Raw genomic sequence first — 23,232 nt, forward strand, 5'->3', positions numbered from 1 at the left:
ACTAGATTAATAGTTTCTTGTCATCACTCGCATTCACTCGGTACTGCCATATCAATCATCATTATTTATGCTAATTGCTTAAGATAATATCACGTGACTCTAAACGCTCTTTAATTAGGAGAATTTCATAAAATCTAGGAAATTTGTGCTTAAAAGCTGTCGATGAATAATAACCGTCCACTCGGATGTTTCTTTTCATAACTTGAGCTAGAAACTGCTAATCTAGTTTGCTTGGCCTAATCAATACTCATGTATCTGCACGTGTTGCTATGTTTCTGCGGCTCTAAATCAGCAGCCTTTAATCTGCATGACAAAAAACTAAAAGCAGTCCACTTTTACTCTTAGATGAAGCTGTAGTAAAAATTTCAGACCAACAGTTTACGTCCCTTTTTGCGTAGGCGTGCGCAAAAATTTTCGTTAAATTTAAGCGTTATTTGTTGAGTAACTTCGCACAGGTGGCTTATACTTAGATCAAATTTGACACCTAATTGTAAATTGTAAAATTATATCAGTGTACCAACTTTGAAAAATCCATTAAAGATAAGTTTGTTTTTCAATCAAATAAAGTTTCTGTACTAAGAAAAAAAAAAGAAGAAGAAATTCAATGAAAATTGGAGATTTTATATCTCGTGCATTTCTTAATGGATTGCCTTGAAGTTTGGTATGTGAAGTAAGGGTCCAGTAGAGCACAACCGCTGAAAATATGTGATGGTTTGGCGTGCCACAGAAAGTGGAAAATTGCTAAACTATCACTTCTGTTAATAACAAACAGGGTGTCCTGCAGATCGTTTTGGCCGCACGACAACGTGTGTCTGGATTGTAATTATTACACTGTTCTTCCAAACCATTAGCTGGATGTCGTAAGTGATGTTCTATTGAAAGCCATACATATCCACAAAATGGAAAGCAATAACACTAACATGAACAGAAGGGGAAAACAAATAACACAAGTGAAAAATATCATAGATTAACAGCTTATGATCTTTATCTCTATACTAAAGCTTATTACAACATTCAAGGTTCAAACACCATCTGTATTAATTTTTCGAGAGATAATAACACTAACATGAACAGCAGGGGAAACAAATAACACAAGTGAAAAATATCATAGATTAACAGCTTATGATTTTTATCTCTATACTAGAGCTTAGTACAACATTCAAGGCTCAAACACCATCTGTATTAATCCTTTGAGAGATAACAACACTTATACCTTATTTTTTTGTTCTTCAAGGAGATTATTAGTACATAATTTACTGAATTAATTTGTTCAAGCATTGTCCCTTTATTAGGAATGTGTGTATTTAATAAATTATTTTGAAATAGAAAAATATACATAAATTTCAATTTAAATAAATATGACTTTTAAACAGTGATCTTTCTAAGGCTTCACTAAAGCATGGTAATTAATCTACTTGCATTCTCTTGTGTTCCCAGGCATCAATGGATAGCAGTATTTCAGCCCTTTCTTTTACCGCCTGCCATGTGACGGGAGGGAATATAGATGAGAAACTTGACGACGAATACGGCCTAATTATAACAGAACACTCCACACCAGAGAAAGTTCAGAGCGTAGAGAGGGCATTTAAAGAACAGGAAAACATTGGTATGATGTTACTAAGAATGATATGTACATGCATATGTGTGTGTGTGTATATATATATAACATATTATCTGGTAACAACACTAAAAGAAAAGAAAACGTTTCACATAAAATACGATAAATAATACTAAAATACAAATACTTTGTGTGAATAATAACAAGTATCTTACTAAGATATGACCCTTGTAATGGCCGTATACATATTATATAAAGTTTCACATAAAATACCGACAAATAATACTAAAATATAAATACTTTGTGGGAATAATAACAAGTAAATTACTGATATACGACCCTTATAATGGCCGTATACATATTATATAAACAGTACAGGGAAACCTAAGACGTGAAAGTTACAAATTATTATTATTATTAAACGTTCCTCGTTCTAATACTTGTCCCTTTTATAGCCCTATAATTAACCTGTACCATAGACCAAGCATGAACCAGGTATACAAAACATAAAATCAAACAATACAATTATTTAAATACAACATGTTATATTTCTCACAGTTGATTTACAACAATTGATACTAGAATCTGTTGTTCAGCCTGGGGTAATTTAAATGAAACTTGAAGATCACTCATACATAAAATTATGTTAACAAAAATTACTTATTTTTCAAATACAGAAACACCTTCGTCACCAACGTCTCAAATTTCAAAGCATTTTTTACAACCAGAACGTATTTATCTCAGTTAGAAAGAGTGAACGAACACTGGTACAAGACTTTGAAACATGAGCTAAGACCTTGGTAACTATAATTTTTGCTTATTGTAAAGGCCACGTTTTATTTACTTAATAAGTAAATATTTCAGGTATTTTGTTTCTATTCTATAGTTTGGTGGTACAGTTATTTACGTGTTATAAAGTAAAATAACACAACAAAACGTAAGATTGAAAATCTTTTTTTATATATGTTTATATATATTACAACTAGATTTCAAATACCATAGATAATTATCAACATGCAATATTAACAGTTTAGTATAAAAATGTTATGAGTTTCTTGCGCGTGTCGTAGCTTTATCCTTTTGGATTATTAATTTAATGTTACAAACAGCTTGAATTTTAATACTAACAAGTTCTATCCAAATGCTTTCATTAATTTTCATACATTAGGATCTTGTAAAGATCTCGTGGAAGTCGCGTTGGTTAATTGTAATGTTTATAAATTTTGGTATGTTAACTTTATTCTTTATTATGAAACAGGTCTTAATTCACCTCAAAGAATAAAACGTTATATTATCTTCAATAAATCTCGGTTATTTTAATGTAATTTATATAACAAGCACATAGACTCTTGATGGTTCAAAAAATAACTTTATGTTTTCAGTTAATTATAAATCCTTAAAAACCTTTTCGACTACCGATACATGTAAAAAGCAAGCAAAGCGAGTAACTTGGCTAAAAATTCCATTTATTACATTGCATTAAAGGTGTTACATTAAGTTTTCTGTACATGTTTTGATTGTAATTTATCATTATAATCGTGATAATCATTCAAAAGCCATCCTATATTTACATTATTAGCCACTTACAATTTGAATAGTTAAAGAAAACTTTGTAGAAATTTTTATAATATTTACACGATAATACATTTTAACAAATTAAGTTAGTGTTTTTTTCAAAGAATGCATACGAATATCATCTTTTGTTCACGTGTACTTTACAGAGCTGTTAGTGGAAGGTAAAAGTTTCTTAAGCAATAGAAAGGCAGGAATAGATGGTAACAGCCTAGATACAGAAGAGATATTACATAAGTTACGAGACGAAGGTTTGGTGATGAGGCCTGAATCTCGTGCTTCGGGCGGAATCAAGTAAGTAAAACGGTACAACTTGTCTATTTCACAAACCACTGTAAACTAGCCTCATAAGTATCCACCTTCCTTTTAGAAAAGTCGTTAACTAACATAAAGTAGCATACAAACTTATGAGTACACCCCATAGTTAGATGTTCGAGGTATTTAAGCGTGCAACATTGTCTCACATGATTGGTTGTAGTTTCTGTAAAATTCATTACTGGCAAATGTTTGAGATTTTCATGTTTTGGGGTTTACGAAAAATACCTTCGTACAGCTAGAAAAGTACGGTTTTGCTATTAAAATACCAAAGTAGAGAGAATTAACACCCTTTGCCAGAGTAAGAGTCAAATCTTTATATGATGCTGATTATATCCTCGGATATTCACCAATTACTGTGATGTATACATTGCACAGACACAAAGAAACTCAGTTCTATAATATGAGAAAGAAGTTCACTGATACAGATGTCGATGTCTAAAAATAAATATCCTGTGGAACAGAAAGAAAGTTGCACAAAACTTTGCTGATGGCGACAGAAAGTCAGCAACTGTACAATCTGAAGAACGCTGCAGAAATGTGGCTTTTGGGGAAGAGCAGTAGCGATAAAGCTGCGCAAAGAGATTATCTTTTGTGAAAGAACATGTATTCTAGTTTTTATTACATTGGCACAAAGCGCTTTAGACAGACAAGTCTAAATATGAACTGTTTTGTTCCAACTGGCGTTCATACGTTAGCTGAATAGCCAATGATAAGATTCAAACGAAGTGCCCTGTGCTAACCGTAAAACATATAGGAGGATCCGTGATGGTTTGGAGCGCAACATCATAGAACCACAGTACTTTAGTCTATCATGCTATCTATATCTTGTGAAAAGCTCATTCGACAGAATATCATATTTCAAGAAGATATTAAACCCAAACACTCTTTCAAGAAATATCTAGTTTATTTGCTACATACTTTTCATTTTTGGTAGAATTTCTTAAAAGATCTACTTTTGTTTATATTCGTAATTTTATGTCTTTTTCTTTTCACGTATAGTTAGTTTTTAATGTTTCATTTTCCTTTCCCGTCCTTTACTTTTTGCTACTCATTTTGGAAAAAGTCAATGGTGCGTAACTGAGGCGTAATTACAGTGTCTTCAGCAGAGATGCACAAGCTTTCAAGATGTATATTAAAAAAAATGTTTAAACATTTCAGTTATACATTTTAAAACATAACTAATACATAATTAACTAAGATATAAAAGTTAGACGTAAATACGTTTTAACTGTTTCTCTAACTGTAACATTTAGTTAAGAAAAAACTGTACAAACGTGGATAAAGCATCCAACAATACAACAGGCAGTGACATATACCGGATGACGACAACTGGGCGCGAATTTCAAAATAACCGTTGTTGGATTATAGTGTAAAATGATAAATATTCATATACCAGATGCACGACCTCAACCAAAATCATTTGTGATAAAGGATATTCCAGCATGTATTACTACAGAAGAAATAGAAGCTGAACAAACATACATTAACATATACTACCCCAATACAGAAAGAATCATCTAAAAATAGACACAAAACCAATAAACATGGTTAAGGTATACATACACAACACACAAGGCGTACACAGTATGGTATCGAACGGTCATGTGTGGGCTGTGGGGGAGAACACAGAAATACCGACTGTCCTAAGGAAATGAAAACCCTTTTAGCTGCAAGTGTAATCAACAACATACTGTCAATTATAAAGGATGTCCTAAATATACCGACATCCAAACTCGGATGTACAACGAGTCCATCACAAGTGATATTCAGCAACCAGAAGCAAACTTTAGAAAAACACCAACATCTAAAACCCCACCGACTGAAAATACACACAAATAATCGGCATCGTATACATGATGCAGCACGTAAACAATCACACTTACAAGAAACACATAAACAACAAAAGCAAACACAATCACAGCATACAAGTACCTTAGCCCAACACACAAGTCAAAAACAATTTTTACACCTCATAATTATTACAGCTAAAAATATATTCTTTGACTTCGTCCAAGAATACCAAAATCAACAAAATAAAGAAGACGGTATCACACCTTTAAACTTGGCGATTGTTTAAAACTATTCTTCAAGTTCGATTTATTTGTCGCCTATGCGGTTAACTATGTATACATGTATTTCTTTTTATATCACATAAACTATAGTAAACAGCAATGTGAACAACAATAAACATAATTGGTTGGCCAAAATATAGTTTTAAAACCTACTTTCCAACCAATCCTGATTTTTAAAAACGCATATCAGACAAATCTTTTTAATCAACGGAGAAACTAAATAAAGAAATCAACAAATGTTTTTACAGTTTCGCTGTAAAGACATATCATTTTATACTTTCAGTACATAGACTAACAACAATATTAAGTTATACTTGAGTTGCTAGGCGACATAACATAAAAGCTATTGTTGAAAACACATATCAGACAGAGTATATCATTTTTAAAAGAGTAACAGACATCAACACACGTACGATGGGAAATCAATAATTTGACATTGTTAAACACTTAGCAAACAACGCAAATAATTCAGGGAGAGAGTGTTACTATTCCACATGAGTCACCCATTTCGGTGGCTCAGCGGTAAGCTTGAGGGTTTATAATGTTAAAATTAAGAGTTCGATCCTTGCGGTGGGCAACGCGTAGATATTCCATGGTCAACAATTTTGGTAATGTGATATTTATTTATGTAATTCAGATGATATGAAACATGATTCAATATTTCGGTTTTAATGATATTTATCGTAACAATAATTAAATTCAGATAGTCTGATATCAATTAAACTTTAATCAGTAGTATAAAGCAAACGATGTGGTAGTTATATAACGTTCACAGATTAGCAGTAAATAGCATTAATTCATTAATTTCGATGATGATATACTAATCTTAAAGACTTCATTAAATTATCATATATAAAGATGAATATATTTGATATATGTGAGAGAAACGTATATTTTTAATGCATGTATAGGTTATTATAACGTCGCTTCACTATTTACTTCAAATGGCTGCCTGATTACATTTCCGAATACCTATAAAATGTGACTATGAACAACATGTTGATTATTCAGTTTAAAATATTTCTTTTCACTTCTTAGAATCAGTGATTATTAATGATATCTATTAAATATATTATACGCTTCCTTTTTTTCAAATTTAACTCTGAAATTTTTTTTGTTAAACGACAGGTTTGAATTAATTGCTAGCAGCCAAGCGCCATATTCTAAAGCAAGACGTCTTCCGCCACTTCCACTACAAAGGCGTGAAAAACAAAGAAATCGAAAGAGAAGCAGTTTAACCCACGAACAAATTCTTGAAAAATTAAAGAGAGCAGAACAACGGAGAAAGGTATGTTGAACTTAAGACTGAAACCTAAATATGAATTCCAAGTGTGGACATATCTAAAATTTTGTCTACCTTAGGTTATTGTTCATGAATTAACTTATTATATCAACTTCCATTTTGACTATAGTCTACAAACATGGGAACAGTTGCCTAGTAATGAATAATTCTGATGGATATGTTTGCACGTGTTTAACACGCATTGTTTTTGAGTTAAAAGACTCATTGTAGAATAAACAATTCCTAATTACGAGTCAAAAAGAGCGGTAAGCCACGAGTTGGATGAAAGCTCTATTTGATCATTATACTCAAGGATACTTTTGGATATCAAACAGTAATCAGCCAAGCATCTCATTATTAATAATGATTACTTATACCTGCGCTACACAACAACCGGATTGTAGAGATAGGTCTTAACAAGCTTCCTATACGAGTATTCTCTTTCGGGAAGGGATGTGACATTTTCTTTTAGTCGGCCCGGCATGACCAGGTGGTTAGGGCGCTTGACTCGCAATCTGAGGATCGCGGGTTCGAATCCCCGTCCCGTCAAACATGCTCGCCCTTTCAGCCGTGTGGCCCTTATAATGTGACGGTCAATTCAACTATTTGTTGGTAAAAGAGTAGCTCAAGAGTTGGCGGTGGGTGGCGATGACTAGCTGCCTTCCCTCTAGTCTTAGACTGCTAAATTAAGGACGGCTAGCGCAGACAGCCCTCGTGTAGCTTTGCGCAAAATTCAAAACAAACAAACAAACAGGACATATTCTCCTTATCTCTGTTAGACTGTGAAACTCACTTTAGGATATCACCCATTAAGGCTAATCACACCGGCTAATTTCACGTTTTCCAGCTTTTTTTTCCGATTGAACTCCACTTTCGCTCGCTTGGGTCGCCTCCATTTATACATTGTTCATTGAGGCCTTGAACTTTCTATAAACTACGCAACAGTATTCACTTATGGTAACGAGAAAATTACCAAAGATTCGAGTAACTTGGCGTCAACAATACTACAACAATTGAACCACACACACAATGTACGACTCTTACCGAGTTACGAAGCAAACTTGTCGTAACTATCGCCTTTAAATTAATTAATTTAACTCTCTTGGCATGAAAAATAAATAATCATTCAATATTAAGTCACAAACCAAACTAACTAACAATTCTTACAACAAACACTCTTGTATATCCAACAATCTTGTTCGATCTTGTTTTCATCTATCAACTGTTCAAGGTGAGTAATATATTGTTTAAACAGCTTAGTAAAAGCTGAAGAAAAAAGCAGAATTTAGTAATCAGCCTCCTCCTAATCATTAGAAACGAACCTTCCTTTATCATCTCTGAAAGGTCCTACCCCATCCTAACATTTTGTTTATCCTTAATGTATTTAAAGAAATATTTACTGTTAATCTGTACATTTTTACATTTTCAGTCGACATTTTTTCATACATACGTTTCAAACATTCATACATGTTCTAATTTACTGTTTGACCAACTTTCTTGATCTTCTAAATCTCCCGTCATACCAGTCATTTTAAATTTCTTAAATTTGTAACGCTTTTCTTTAATTATATCTCTTATACCCTTTGTGAGGCAACCTGTTTTTTTTTTTACTTGCAGCCACCCTTGTCTTTCTAAACAATATATAAACAATTATCTTTAAAAGTTTTCCACATCTGATCAGTGTCTCAATTAACAACAGATAATTCTTGTCACATCCCTTCAATATTATTTTTTGTTTTTAAATTTGTAACCAAAATATCATTATTCCTGATCTCCATATGTAGCAAAACACCGAACCTGATACAGCAATGATCACTTGCACATATAGTTCCCTAATTTTCACCCTTTTAATCATTTCTGTATTAGAAGTTAATAATAAATCTAAAATGTCACTGTTTCTAATAGGTTTCTTAACCAGCTAATGAAGCAAACCATATTGAATAGTTTCTAAAAACCTTTCTCTATTATGGTTTAAATCTAACATTTCCAAATCTATAAGTATGAAATTAAAATCACCCATAATTATGACCTTATTAGCAACTGATATTTTAATCTCATTCTAGAGTTTCTCATTAATTTCATCATTATCATCTGGTAGCCTGTAACAAATCCCCACTAAAAGTCTTTTCTCTTCATATCCGCTAATAGAAACCCTAATGGATTCAATGTCCTTCGCTGTTATCCTTAACTTGAACAGTTTTTAAAGTTTTACATATAAAGCAACTTCCCCCCTATTTAACACTCTATCCCTATTAAATATCCTGTGATCCTATATTTCAAAGAAATTTCTGTCATCAAAATCATCTACTTGGACTACTGTATGTATTAGTTATTCCCATTATAACAAAACCTCCATTTCTACCGCATTCTAAGCTTATTTATTTTATTTCTTATACTTCTTGCATTACAACAGTAACAATTAAACCTATCCTTATAACTACTTCTATACTCATTTCCTATACTAATGTTTTCTCTACATTTTTTCTTTTCTTTATTTTTTACACCAATGTCTAGTCCTAGTTTAAAACTTTATTTCAGGTGAGTTAATAGACCTTGCAAACAAGCCAGCTCCTACCCTATTTAAATGTAAACCATCCATTCTAAAAAAACTCTCTTCTCCCATTAAACTGATCCTAAGCTTAGCATTCATCCTTAGTGACCTGCTTATAATTTCATCACCATAAGTAATTATTGTCAGTGTCCCTGACACAATTATGTTATATCCCTTTTCTTTAACTGCCTTTATCGACCTCTGTACTTATCAGTTAGCTCTTCTGACTTACCTTTCCTTGTAACACTAGTATCTACGTGCACAACAAAAACTGCATCATTGCTAGCCTCATTTATTATATATCTTGTTCTGTCAGTTATATCCCTATTCTTTAACTGCCTTTATCGACCTCTGTATTTATCAATTAGCTCTTCTGACTTACCTTTCCTTATAACACTAGTATCTACGTGCACAACAAAAACTGCATCATTGCTAGCCTCATTTATTATATATCTTGTTCTGTCAGTTATATCCCTATTCTTTAACTGCCTTTATCGACCTCTGTATTTATCAATTAGCTCTTCTGACTTACCTTTCCTTATAACACTAGTATCTACGTGCACAACAAAAACTGCATCATTGCTAGCCCCATTTATTATATATCTTGTTCTGTCAGTTATATTTTTCACCTGTGCCCCTGGGTAGCATAATCAAATTCTTTTCTCCCTATTTACCCCACAGACTATCTTATCCACATACCTTATAAAAGAATCACCCATAACTAGAACCTTCTTAAGTTTACCATACACATCCTTCTCTGTCATTTTTGTTTTTCTTCCCTCCAATAGTTCTTCATTTGTACAAACCAAAAACTGAAATCCGTTGCTCAATATAACAGGCTCACTACAACTAAATTCCATACTTTTAGCCCTAACAGTACTCTTTCGAACTTTCTGAAAGTTATTGTTAGCTGCATGTAAAAAGCTTAAGTTCCTCTTTAAATCCTGCTGCCATTTCCCACAGTCTATTCTTCCCTTTATCTATTGCCTCTACTTTAACTATAATAGCTTCCAACCTTCAAACTCTACAAACAAATGACACATTTTCCTATAGAAAGGTCGGTTAAAAATAAGATGTGATGGAGATTCTTCTGTTTCAGTTAATATGCACACTGTTCTTTTTCTTTTCGTTATTTTTAATGGTACATTTTTCAAACTGCAATTAACACCTCACTCTAGCAATAAAACGAAGCATCATTTTTGAGCTTCTATAAAATACACATCAATTATGTAATATCAAAGATGAAACCATTGGAAAGGAAGCTAATATATTTTACACGAAAAATTAACATCTATTTAAATATATTAAAAATATAATACGAGAGGTTGATTCCAGAAAGAAAAAGAACAATGTTTCGTTTCATAAGAAAGCAAAAATGTATGAAGACATTCCATTGACTGTATCATACATAAATGATAAACTAGCCACTTCATTAATACAATAAATAAAAGGATTTGGATTAAATATTAGATTGTGTAATAAGAACAACATACCGATAGTAAACTAAGTGTCAAAAATATATAGAGCGTCTGAGTGCAGTATAGAAAAAAAATGGCAAGTTCAAAAAACATTATATTTAGTTACCTTTAAAACATTTTGAGAAACACACATAAGCCAAACGAATAGACCACTACACAACTGAAGTTTGAACATGTAAAAGACGTTCTGAATGCAAACCAAAGAATCACAGTAGAAGAGTACTAAACGAAAGAAATGTGGTGTACCAAATACGGGAAACTCAGAATCTAAAGTAGAAACGTTTACAAAAGGACATAATTGCTTAGACCTGAATAATCGATCTTAGTACAAAGAAATTTGCAGAAGATGAACAGAAACAAAGATCGGACTTTATGAAAACACTGAGACAAAAGATGTATTTTTTGTATACCTTCCTTCCTTAGATCTCCTAATGGTATACATATATATATGTAAGTTTCTTTAGTAATATTGTATTCTTAACTCATTAACGCGTTATATGGTAATATCAAAATATATCACTAGTGTATGAAAGTGTAACTTGCCAATAGAATTCCGTGCTGTTCTTAACATGGGCGTTATATATTACATCACATTGTGTGTTTTGGAATTTGTTTGTTTGCGAACTCCTCCCACATATAGTACAAAGGTAGTATTCAGGAAGGAGGGTGCAAAGGACCCCGAAAGGTCACCTAAGCATGATAGGGGTCTAGCAGTAGATTTATAGGGACGCTGATCACGAATTTGGCATCGGATTTTGTGTTGTTTACCTCCACGGAATCCCGGGAGCAACATTTTTGAAAATGTTTTCACACACACATTCACAGCTAATGGGATTACACTTAGTACACATGCGGTTTTTAGTCGCGGCATAACGGTTCATAGAATGGCTCCAAATTTTTTTCAAATACAAACATTTAGCTCATAGCTCCACCTCTTGACCGATTTGAGATCTAATTACAGTTTTGAAGTCAGGAGGTCAAACCCTTTCCATTGATATATTTGACCACGCCCAAGGTCTCACAATATTAATTTACTCTAATCCAACCTACAATGATTTCAATTTGAGGGTAAGCTGGTAGAGGTCCTGATGAATAATAAAATCGAATCGGGCATACGCGCACCCCAGGTTTGGTATTGCTGGCGCACAAAAATATAGCTAATAAAAATGGAAAAAAAAGCCTCATAGATTAATTTACTCCTATCCTGCCTAAAAGAATTTCAAGTACCGCGGCTGTTGAGGATTCTCTCTCGTTTTGGGGTACATATCACTTTGAGGCAGCTAGAGAAGGAATAGAAAATAATAATAGAGTTTGATCGGTATATTTGTAATCATGTACAAGGAAAACACTATACTTATTGTAAGCTATACGAACACAGAAACACGTTAGTTAATATAATTTAGCTATTAAATAATGTGTTGCTGTGTTCGTATTATGCTAATACACTGGATTTCTCCACAACTTTACTGTAATAAGTATTACGAAGATCTTGATTTTTCTTCATCATTTTCTTCAACATGCATTTTAGTAAAATGAAAGATAAAATCCTCTCGTGCATAGTGAATAAATTGTAATTGTATCATAATCAGATGGTTTTCCCTAAGTTTTGGAGTATGGCAGAAATGAAGGAGAGACTAGTAGGCATGTTATTGTACTCACACAAGGATAACTTTATTATATCTACTGCGGTTACATAAAAATGGCTGTGAACTGAAAATGTGATACAACCATCTATAGTATCTCGAACAAGAACTGAATCTAGATTATATGTGAAGCACGTGAGAAAGAAAAGTTAATGTTATTTCAATTTTTAATAGCCTATTGTAATACGTAATAACACGTGAATGCATCAGGCATCATCAGGTACTGGCGAAACCATGGTCGTGAATAAATGATGTATTTTTGAAACCATTAATTGTCTTGTTTTTCCTCAATTCTGTAATTATGGAGTGTCGCCAAGTACCAATGGTTTCAAGTATCAGTTATATCAACCCCCAAGTAAACAAGAAAACATGCTAACAAGACAATATATATCTACATTGGTAATAATTATATTTTAACATTACACAATAAGAAAGTATAACCAACTATAAATTACACACAAGTTGTGTTTATAATAAAGAAATGAAAGTTGTTTTTATGAAAAATAATAATACATATTTCTATTTATAAAACTTCTTTCAGCTTTATAATTAATTTTATTCAATCAAGTAATGCCTACTTTATATCAAGTATATAATAACAATATTAATAAGAACAATACTTTGACGACGTGATTCTTAGATATAATGTATAACAATGACATTTTTTTGTAATACTTTCAGAATATAATGTAAATAATATAAATTAAAAGTTTTAATGATTCTATCTAAAGAATGATTTTAGCAGGAGTGTTTTTCATCTAATTACTAATTTTCATCTAATTAATCTAATTTCTAATGATTCTATCTAAAGAATGATTTTAGCAGGAGTGTTTTTCATCTAATTACATATTTGTTTTTTTTTTCAAGGTGCTTCTATATCTAAACTTTATATAAATGAGTTAATTGTTCGTGACAGTCAAAAATATCTAGATCTAATAGTTTTTCATGTATAAACGTTTCGTTCTTAAGTTACAACATACGATGTATCATATTATATTTTGAAGAATAACATTAATGACCCTTTGACCCACTTAACTCCAGCTTTTAACTTCTAAGATTATGGTTTGTAGCTATTACTTTTACCTTTGAGATTAAAATGCGTCTTTAATTACCTTTTTATCTTGAAGAATAAAGTTTTGTGTATTGCTATTTTAGCAAAATATTACAATTTACTATGTATAGATTGTATTACTCTCTTTTCTCTTACGTGTTCAAAATATTCGTTGTTTCCCCCTTTGCCTTATAATAGCAATTCATAATATATTTCAGCAACAAGAAGAGGAAAGGCTGAGCAAAATAACTTCAAAAGAAAGAATTGATGAAGTGTTAAATGTAGGAGTTCAACTGACAAAAGAGAAGAGAGAAAAACATAATGAAAAAATGGATGCCACTATCAAGAGCAGGTTTTTGAAACTAAAGAATGTCATTCTTTATGATAACATAAGATATCATATTCGTTATAAACTGGGAATTACATATTTCACATACTATGGCTCACATTTTAACTATCTTTAGCACGCAAAAATGAAAGGTCCTATACAAGATGACTGACACAAGACAATATGTCGGTAGAGCAACAGGTTATGTGAAACTGTTCATTTTGAAAATTTCCTATATTACTACAAGAAAATGGAAAACCCATGGTATGCTGAAATGCTACATGTTTCCTTTGCCCTTTTCTGAGGCTTGTTCTCAAGCCGACATTACTCTTAGCTTTTAAGCCAATGAAGTTTACAAACGTGCATTATTCAAGGAGTGGCAAAACTTTTTCTCGCCCTTGTAAAAACATTTACACACAATATACAGAAAACAACTTTTCAACAAAAGGATTCAATAGTTACATCAATATACACTTTAACAGTGATTCATTACAAATGAAGCATTTTTTAATAACACAGGTATCTGTTGCATAATAATAAATAAAAGGTTAACGAAAATTAATTCACATAATTAATCATTTTTTCTATAAATAACACTCTTGTAATCCCTTCCATGTTAGGCTTTTTTTAGAAATGAGCTAAAAAACTCATATTTGTTATTTCAATTTCTAATAGCCTATTGTAATACGTAATAACACGTGAATGCATTTGCACAAATATATAAAAGTACAGAGAGGAATGGTTTGCTCGAATTAACTTAGACAAATATGTTTTAAACGTAGAGGGCACTCGTGTTATCTCGGGCAAATCACAGAAGGGGTTAATATAGATAACTTAGCAGGTATTAAACACAGGAATACAATCGACTATTACACTTCACTACAACCAACAAAATATAAAAAAAACCACTTAAAATGATATATATATATATATATATATTATTCAAAAACACTCTTCAACAAAGAAGATCAATATATAATAAAAAATTAAATAAACAATACAGCTCAAAAGTCACACTATAAGAATGCTTCTTAAAACAAAAACAAATCGAAATCACGAAAATGCTATCATTCTGGTGACAATACTGCTTGCTCTCCAGCCAAGTCCCATTCCTCCCACTACCATCTGGTTGTTACTTGAATAGAGTTCCAGATTCCAGTGGTCAAGAAATGTGGATCAAGCCTACAGAAACATGTTGTTAAGCATATGAGCTGCCCAGATTAGCAAACATTAACTTCTGACCATGATAATCAGCTAATGCTTACATCATCTCTCCTTTGTGGCTTCTTCTAGATATAAGCTAGTATTATCAAGGTGTTGTTAGAAAATTTCATTAAGCAGATGTTACTCTCTGCCATCACACTCATAGCTTACATTCTCACGCATCTTTGACTGCATCTTGTATTCAAACAATGTTATAAAGTATTTCAACCTGCATGACCAAAAATATTTTATCATAACCAAACAAAAACAGTGGTATGCTAAATTTACTTGTAATGTGATATACATGCTATTTTTTATGATATTCATCTACTATTGATAATTTCACCCACTCATAAATATTTGATTTGATCTAATAAGAATACCTTCCACCACTTTTGCTTAAAAACAGCAAGTAGAACTGTGTTTTATGTTTCACTCATTTCTTACAGTTGGATTCTGTGTAATCTATCTGTTTCTGTTATGCAACACTGATGAATACCGTCATCTAATTTTTATATATAGGTATATATACACATACATATATGTATATATCACCATTACACATTGTCACAAGCATCATAGCATATAGCAGAATGCCTCTGGCTCGAGCATAAATTACATTGGTTGCCTCAAGTTACCTTCCACAAGTCACTTGTTAACAACATTGATCTTTAATGTGCTTCCATCTTCAAGCCATCAAACTCAACAGTTTTATCTTTTCAAACATAATGAAGACATAACCATTGATATAATTTAGCTAAACTAAGCTATTTCGGTAGGAATTCTCATCAACTGTTACTGAAGTATACATATCAATATACACTGAGAAGAAACATAGCTCCCTCACTCCATGCAGATAAGCTACATATAAAGTTAAGTATAATGTTCTTACATTTGTAACTGCTCATACAATTGACATAGGTTATGTGAAACGTGTACTATTCTACTCTATTTGAAATGACTGTGTTTCACCTTGCTGCATGACAAAAAACACACATGCTAGTTATGGCTCCTTCATTTGATCTTCTCAGAGCTTAACACTGCCATGGCAGAAACAGTTTCAACTTCCACATGATGTTGAAGGTCAGGCCATTTAATGAACACAGGGGTCTCTCATTATGGCGAGACAGTCCTTGGGCATTTCTGTTTGTTGGCCTAGAAATGAGGTATGACTAAATTTTACTCATATAACACTGTTATCCAGCATTCATTCATTCGTTCATTTTACTTTCATCAACCTTTTGAGCAAAGTATGGCTTACTCTTTTAGTGAAGATTTTACAAAGATATTCACAAAGAATACAACTGCTAGTAGTTATTTCTCCATCATAAATTAGCTGTATTTAGTAGCTATGAGTGTGTGACTATCAAAATGATTACACATTCTACTCCTTGCTTCAACTGCAACAACTTTGCTTCAATTCCACTATCACTTGAACTAGTACCTAAGAAGAATGTATGGATATACCAATACTGGAGCTTACACTAATTCATGTTTTAATGACTTATATTTATGCTCAAAACTGAAGTGAGTTTCTACATTAGTGATCATTGATAATAGTGTAGCGAAGTTGGAGAAGTTGGTCAAAAATCTTAGTTAAGATGATTCAAAACCAAAGAAAGCTGTTGCTTGCTCATGAGTTGATGCCAGTCTCTCATTGCTGCTTTCTTAAGAGGATCTATGGATACTTCATTCTTTTTTTTACGACATAACCAAGAAATTATATTTGCATGTGCATGGATTTCGGTCTCAAGCCTGCCTTTTTTATCTGCTGAAATACCATATTATGGTTCTCAGCCACAGACTCGAACATGTGACCAAACACTAAGACGTAATCAAAATAGACCAGACATTTCTCCGATTGCAGTTTCTTTAGTGTAAGCTCTGTTTGCCTCTCAAACTTAGCATAAGGCAAAATTCAGAAAAGCCACCTCACATGTAAAAACAGTCTTAGATCTGCTCTAATAATCTAGACCAACTTGCCATTACCTGGATGATATATCCAAAGGGCTGAATCAATGACAGCTTTACAATGTGTCAATGTATTTACAGCTAGGGAAAGAAAGGCATTGATGCAAGCTGTCACCTTCATCTATCTAAGATCAAGACAAAACCTGGGTGTACCTTCCTTGCTTCTAACAATTACTATTTGGGACAAAAAGTATTCTCTGAAGGTTTTATGATTCGATCCACTGTATCTCAGCACTGGCTACACACTTAATGCTCTACAAATGTCTGTGCAGCAGTGGTATGATTGGATGTGCTTCACCTGTATTTATGTGTAATTGTTATCTGACGCAATCAGCCATCTGGTCCCACTTATACATCAGCATATCCAACCAACAAGTCACTAAGTTATTGTTGCTGCATTGAATCCAGATTGTTTGTATAATCCTCAAACATCAATCTCAAATGTGTTAGCAGCCGTATGCTAATTTGCAGACATGATATGACAGATTCAAACCTAGTGGTTACTTTCACTTTACTTACCATTCCGATGACTGCATTAGTAGGAACCTAGATAACTGATTATACAAAACAGCACATGTATTTCTTCCCTCCCCACAAAGATAACTACTTGAGGCAATTCTACTTGATTTTTTGATAGGAAAACTACATTTGATGTGTGAGTTCTATAACCATGCTAAATAGTTTATCAATGCACTGGAATTTATTCATAGTAAACCATGGAATACCATTTATGTACAAAGGGGTACTGTGATTTCCTCTCTTACATACACTCATGATGTCTACTGTTCCTGAGTCTTATCTAGCTGGCATTGGATAATTCTCACTTGCACATAAATATATTACTTGCACAGATGAAACTTACTGAGAGGCTCTATTGTACATCTATCCAAAAGATGCCACTCTATAACTGAGGTTGGTTTTATTCTCTGAGTGATGCTACTCAGACTTCTAGGTCACTCATTCACCCTTGAACGTTTACAGATATGTACATATTTCCACCAAACCCCGAGAGATCTGAGCTGACCATAAAGCCCATCAGTGCAATCTGACTGCCATGCTCTCCCAAGTTGGTGGTCATGCCCATCTTGTGTTCCATTAGTTTTCAGGAGCTGTAGTGGTGGCATTTCCCCCCTACCTGGGGACTTTCCTGAACTTGCTGACTCAAACCGATAACCTTTCCCATCCTGCTGCATGGTAAGGTGTGGGTAGCATATTTTATAGTGACCCACCGTTCATCAGCCAGAGCAGATGCTTTTGTTCTTCTGTTTTATAACTACATCTGGGTAGAGAAATTACTGGCTACAGCTGTGGCATATAAACCATGGGGAGCTGTTATAGTCCTGCCCATTCACTGTAAAGCATAGTGGTTGCGTTGCAGTGATGGATCCAATTTGGTAAGACAATTTGTCTACTGTATGGCTACTGCTGCATGCTTCATCCTCTCTTGCAACTATCTAGAAGTTACTTACCTTGTGCCTTGTCCCGACAAAAATTTTTTCTGTTAAGATGAGAATATTTCTACGTTAATCAATTCTACAGGAAGTTCCTCAATGAACTTATCCACTAAGATATCTTCTCAATCCGTAGAGGCCATTTCTGGGTATCTATTCCTATGCAGACAAAGCAAATAATCTATATAAGTGATAAAACCTCGGTGATGCCTTGAAGCTATTTTTACCATGGGAAAACAAAAGATGCTACTCTATATCAATCATACGGAAAAATAGATAGCTACAGCAATAACAACTTATCTAACTTCTTGACCAATATGTCATGTGAAAACTGCAGAGATCTGCAGAAATAAATATTTTTTTGAAAACTTCCTACAATGAGTTATAAAACACCTGGTATGCTTATATACTACTGTATCAGTGAAGGATCACTCCATTTGTTTTAAACTGGATTATTAGTAAAGGATTGCTTTGCCTCTAATTAGTAATGATGAAGGGATATGCAGGCATTCTTTGTGTATAACGTTAATGGAAGGACGCTTAGGTTTGCTTTATAATATTAATGGTGGGATACTCAAGTTTGATTTGTCTGTAGTATTGATGGAGGAACATCCAGGTTTGCTTTTTAAGCAGTAATAGTGGATAGTGGCCTGGATAGTGAGTCTAATGACGAATTTTAATTTTATGATGAAAATACATGTAAATACAAAAAATATTATGGCAAGATCTGACAGTGCCTAACTTTGTTTAAAATAGAAACTATTGCAATTAATCATATCACTACTGTTTACGTTTTAAGATACTTTAATTTATCTTACGAATTATTGTACTTACTAATTAGACGTAATAATGTGTTTCAGAACCCTAGGTACAGAAAAATAGCACATCATGTCAATATTTGTTACTGAGAACTTAGTGTTACGAACCACGAGATAAGTTTAGTTGTTGAATATAATTCTACGGCGAATAAGAATATACTTTGAGGCTAATTATTTCAGTATTTGGACCTTAAAGAGTTTTATTTGTTAATCATGAAAAGATTTGACTTACCAATGGAAAATTTCCATAAAAAATTTATAATATCTTTAAGGCCATTAAGCCATCATAAAGCAACCAGTACGGTTTTGTCATATTCTGATTTAAAATAAAGTATATTTTTCAGGGAAAAACACCTTCAGGATCTACAAAGTAAACTTCGAGCACAGGAAGAAAGAGCTGAAAGAGTTCGTGAGAGGAAAAAATCTTTAAACAGAGTTGCAACCATCCCGGAAGATCAAGAAGTGGTGGATCGATTTCACTGGTGTTTCGGTGAAGAAGAGAAAGCGTGTTGATTGAAAGAATACAGCACGATCATTTAATATTTGGATTGTAAAGACGTGAAAAGAAACACAAACTTCTGTAATATTTTCAGTTGAGAGAGATCTTAACGAAACTGCACACTACTTGTTGGGCTAACTTGTTACATGCTTTTCTGTATTCGTGCTCCTCTAAAGGGATTTGTGGTTCCATATGTACCACAAGGATATTCTTCAATTATTTAACCATGAAAATTTTTATACAATTTTAAAAATTAAGGAAAGCAATTGTTTTTACTCTGTTATTTATACTTTTAAATATTCCTGCGAAAGATGCAACGTTTGTACTTATAACATAAAAGCACTAATAAAATGTGAATTTTCTTTTCCATATTTCCTTTTTCCTGCTCTATGAGAATGTTCATATTTATTAAACTGACTTTGAGCTCTGGCAAGTACTTTGAAATGATTTTTATCGACAATAGCATTATAATATTTTAGCATATATTTAATCCTCCAATTGGATTACTTTTGGGCTATCCATTTCATTTGCGTTACACCTTACAATTTGATGTTTATATTCCAGTTTGTAAATCTGTGATAAATTTATTGCGTTACTTAAAATATGAATAAGATAAGCTCTTTAGGAAAATAGTTTAAGGATGAAATACCATATTTATTAAATAACAATCCAAAATGATACTGATATACTTATTTGATTTTGATTTTATAATGTATAAATAGCATGAAGAAACTTCATATTGATTTGGTTGATTTTATAAAACATTATTGAAAAACAGTATTTGTAAATGTGTTCTTAGATACGCACATTTCGGTATTAACACCAACAGGACTTTCAATAAGATCTGAACGATGTATAAGCGTTGGAATGGTGTGTGTGTGTGTGTTGAGGGGGAGAGGCAGAAACAGTATAATGGGAGCTGGTATCCACCTTAGCCTACCCAAATGTATCGATAGCTTTTCAATTTCTCCATCTTGAATTGAGTTTTCTACACAAAATAATAAAGCAGTATTCTAAAGTGATTTTATTAGCAGGAGTCTAAAGAATAAGATCAAAATATTAAGATAAAAATTCAAGATCATGTAGATTAGCCATAATATCTTGACCTCCACTACACCAGGATAGACTCGAATTGCCACTCTAATTGCCACACATTTTCGAGGAAGCATGTTTCCGAATCCCCTCCTACACACATATTTTATTTCCGACTTCTATACTATGTAATTGTCTAGTATTCAGTCACGCTAATGTTGTACAGATAAGTTAAAAAAAATCCACAAAACATACATGCAGGAAATCTACTGAAGAGAATACTTTCGAATTAGAACAGAAAAGTGAAGAAATACGTACCCACAACTAAATGAATAAGGCGAAATTTTTATTCGAAATATTTACCAGACTGACCGGCCTCTTTTTTCTATAGTCACTGTTGAATTTCAAAGGTATTTCTATTCATGTCGAAATTCAGACAAAATTTTAAAGGTGTGGTATGCCAGATCCATACATTACCTACTATAACAAATAAATTTTATAGGGCAGGAAACCTTTAAAATATATTAGTATAAGTACCTAGGCCACTGACTGAGATGGAGTTGCCCCTCAAAAGGGGCAACTTGTTTGTTTGTTTCTGTATCTTCGTGTCAAACTACTCAAAGACTGCCTGCGCCAGCCGTGCCTATTTTTGAAAGGTGGACCAGATGGAAGGCAGCTTATCAAATACGCCCACCGCCAAATCTAGGGTTATTCTTATCTGAACATAGAGTGGGATTTGGTTGTCAAACTTGTAATGTAACCATGACCTAAAACTGCGAAGCGATTTTCTTCTATTTGCAGTAATGGGACGTGAAAGGGGGACTCTTAGATCCATAGTATACTAAGCTACGATCTATTTTAGAACACTGGAACAAAGTGATACAAGTTTCTAGCCATTGGCATGTGCATGAGAACACCTGTACGAAAATGTAGAAAAAAATTATCCGAATGTATTTTACTAAAGGTGTATTCTAAATTAAATATAGTAGGGTGAAATTAATCAATATTTCAATCGTTACGTTTGTAACCGTAAAAAGAGTAGCCTGATTTTGAAGAAAGTACACATTTTTTTAAAAATTTTATAATTGCTTTCTGGCAGAATTATTATTCTAAAGTAAATAAACAATGAATGAAATTAGTTTCTTATACGTTGACAAGTGTTTGTTTTATTTTTAAATATGGATATACATATGCGGTTCTTTATTGGGTAAAAATTAGTAGAACAATTTTTAAGGTTTGGGAAATAAAAATGGTTGTTTCAATATACCATTGAGATCAAATAAGTAGTTATAAAACGGTGATTTGTTTGTGTATAGTTTCTAATGAATACAAATAGATGTTAAAATATGCATGTCATTTATATTAGTATTTTCATGCAAATCTGTTGGTAAATCAATGAGCTGTCGTGATTTTACATAAAATTTATTAACATGCAATATCAAATTCAACAGTAAATGTTCAGTGCAATAACAATGCTTATTATTTCATTGTAAAACATAATATTTGCTATACTTAACATACTTTTAAATTATAATTAATCATACATATTAATCTGAGAAATGTAGATTAATGTTTATATATATATATATGTTAGAGAAATTGAATATTACTTTACAGTTAGTGTCATAATACCTTATTTCAAATACTTCATTATTTCCTATTAATTTTATAAATAAGGTAAGCCTGTCGAAGAGACTAGTTATATAATGTGCATTAAAATGTTTTAGTTCTCGTTCCTTTTAGAAACAGGGATTAAAGAAGTATCCAATACGTTCTACTGGCAAATGGTTAGCTCAAGCTAATTTTTTATATTCAGTTACTATTTACAGTAATGTATACACAATGCACTAACAAAATTACTGCAAGAACACCCTTCGACAAAAGAGGGTATCATGCTTATTTTTAAGGATATTTTAATATATCCTCAATGGCTTAGGCCTGAAATATTGAACTAAATTAAGAATACTGTCATCTAGTTTTGGGGCTCTATACTTAACTTTCATCAGCCGTGTTTATCACTTTAGCCACTAGAAACTCTTTTGGTTTTATGTATAAAATAAATTTCGTTATTAGCTCTTTTCACCAAACCTTTTTTTACACATATGAGTAGAAATAAAACGCAGTTTGTTTTCTACCAAAGTGGCTCCAAGTATAGGATTATTTAATGGTATTCTTCTTCTGTCTTTCAGATGGCGCTGGGAACAACTCATTTGGAGTCATGTCTTGGTCTTGAGCCAGCAAAAACAGATAATACACATTATTTATTTCATATATCTGTTAAAACCGTTTCCCATTTATTTTCACAGTTGGTATGACAAGAGGAATTTCCGAAGTGTTCTAAAGGCTGCTGTCAAACCCAGACCAAGAAACATTGCTTCCCTTCATAACTTCTCTTCATGTTGAAA

General features: G+C 32.7%; 1 protein-coding gene and 1 long non-coding RNA gene across 2 annotated transcripts in view; both read left to right on the forward strand.

Moving 5' to 3' along the window:
- The window catches only part of LOC111087144, a 4,345-nt gene extending 2,876 nt beyond the window's left edge, over nucleotides 1–1,469 (forward strand). Inside the window, exon 3 of the long non-coding RNA XR_002611864.1 lies at nucleotides 1,438–1,469. This is a non-coding gene — a long non-coding RNA (uncharacterized LOC111087144). The remainder of the gene's footprint in view (nucleotides 1–1,437) is intronic.
- Nucleotides 1,470–3,389: 1,920 nt separating this feature from the next.
- LOC106464569 (uncharacterized protein KIAA1211 homolog) lies at nucleotides 3,390–19,809 on the forward strand. The gene is made up of 4 exons (XM_022392814.1): nucleotides 3,390–3,424; nucleotides 6,649–6,808; nucleotides 13,744–13,877; nucleotides 19,641–19,809. The coding sequence occupies exons 1-4, from the start codon at nucleotides 3,390–3,392 to the stop codon at nucleotides 19,807–19,809; spliced, it is 498 nt and encodes a 165-aa protein (XP_022248522.1).
- Nucleotides 19,810–23,232: the final 3,423 nt, after the last annotated feature.

The sequence above is a fragment of the Limulus polyphemus genome, unplaced genomic scaffold (genome assembly GCF_000517525.1).
Source record: "Limulus polyphemus unplaced genomic scaffold, Limulus_polyphemus-2.1.2 Scaffold61, whole genome shotgun sequence".
NCBI lineage: Eukaryota > Metazoa > Arthropoda > Merostomata > Xiphosura > Limulidae > Limulus > Limulus polyphemus.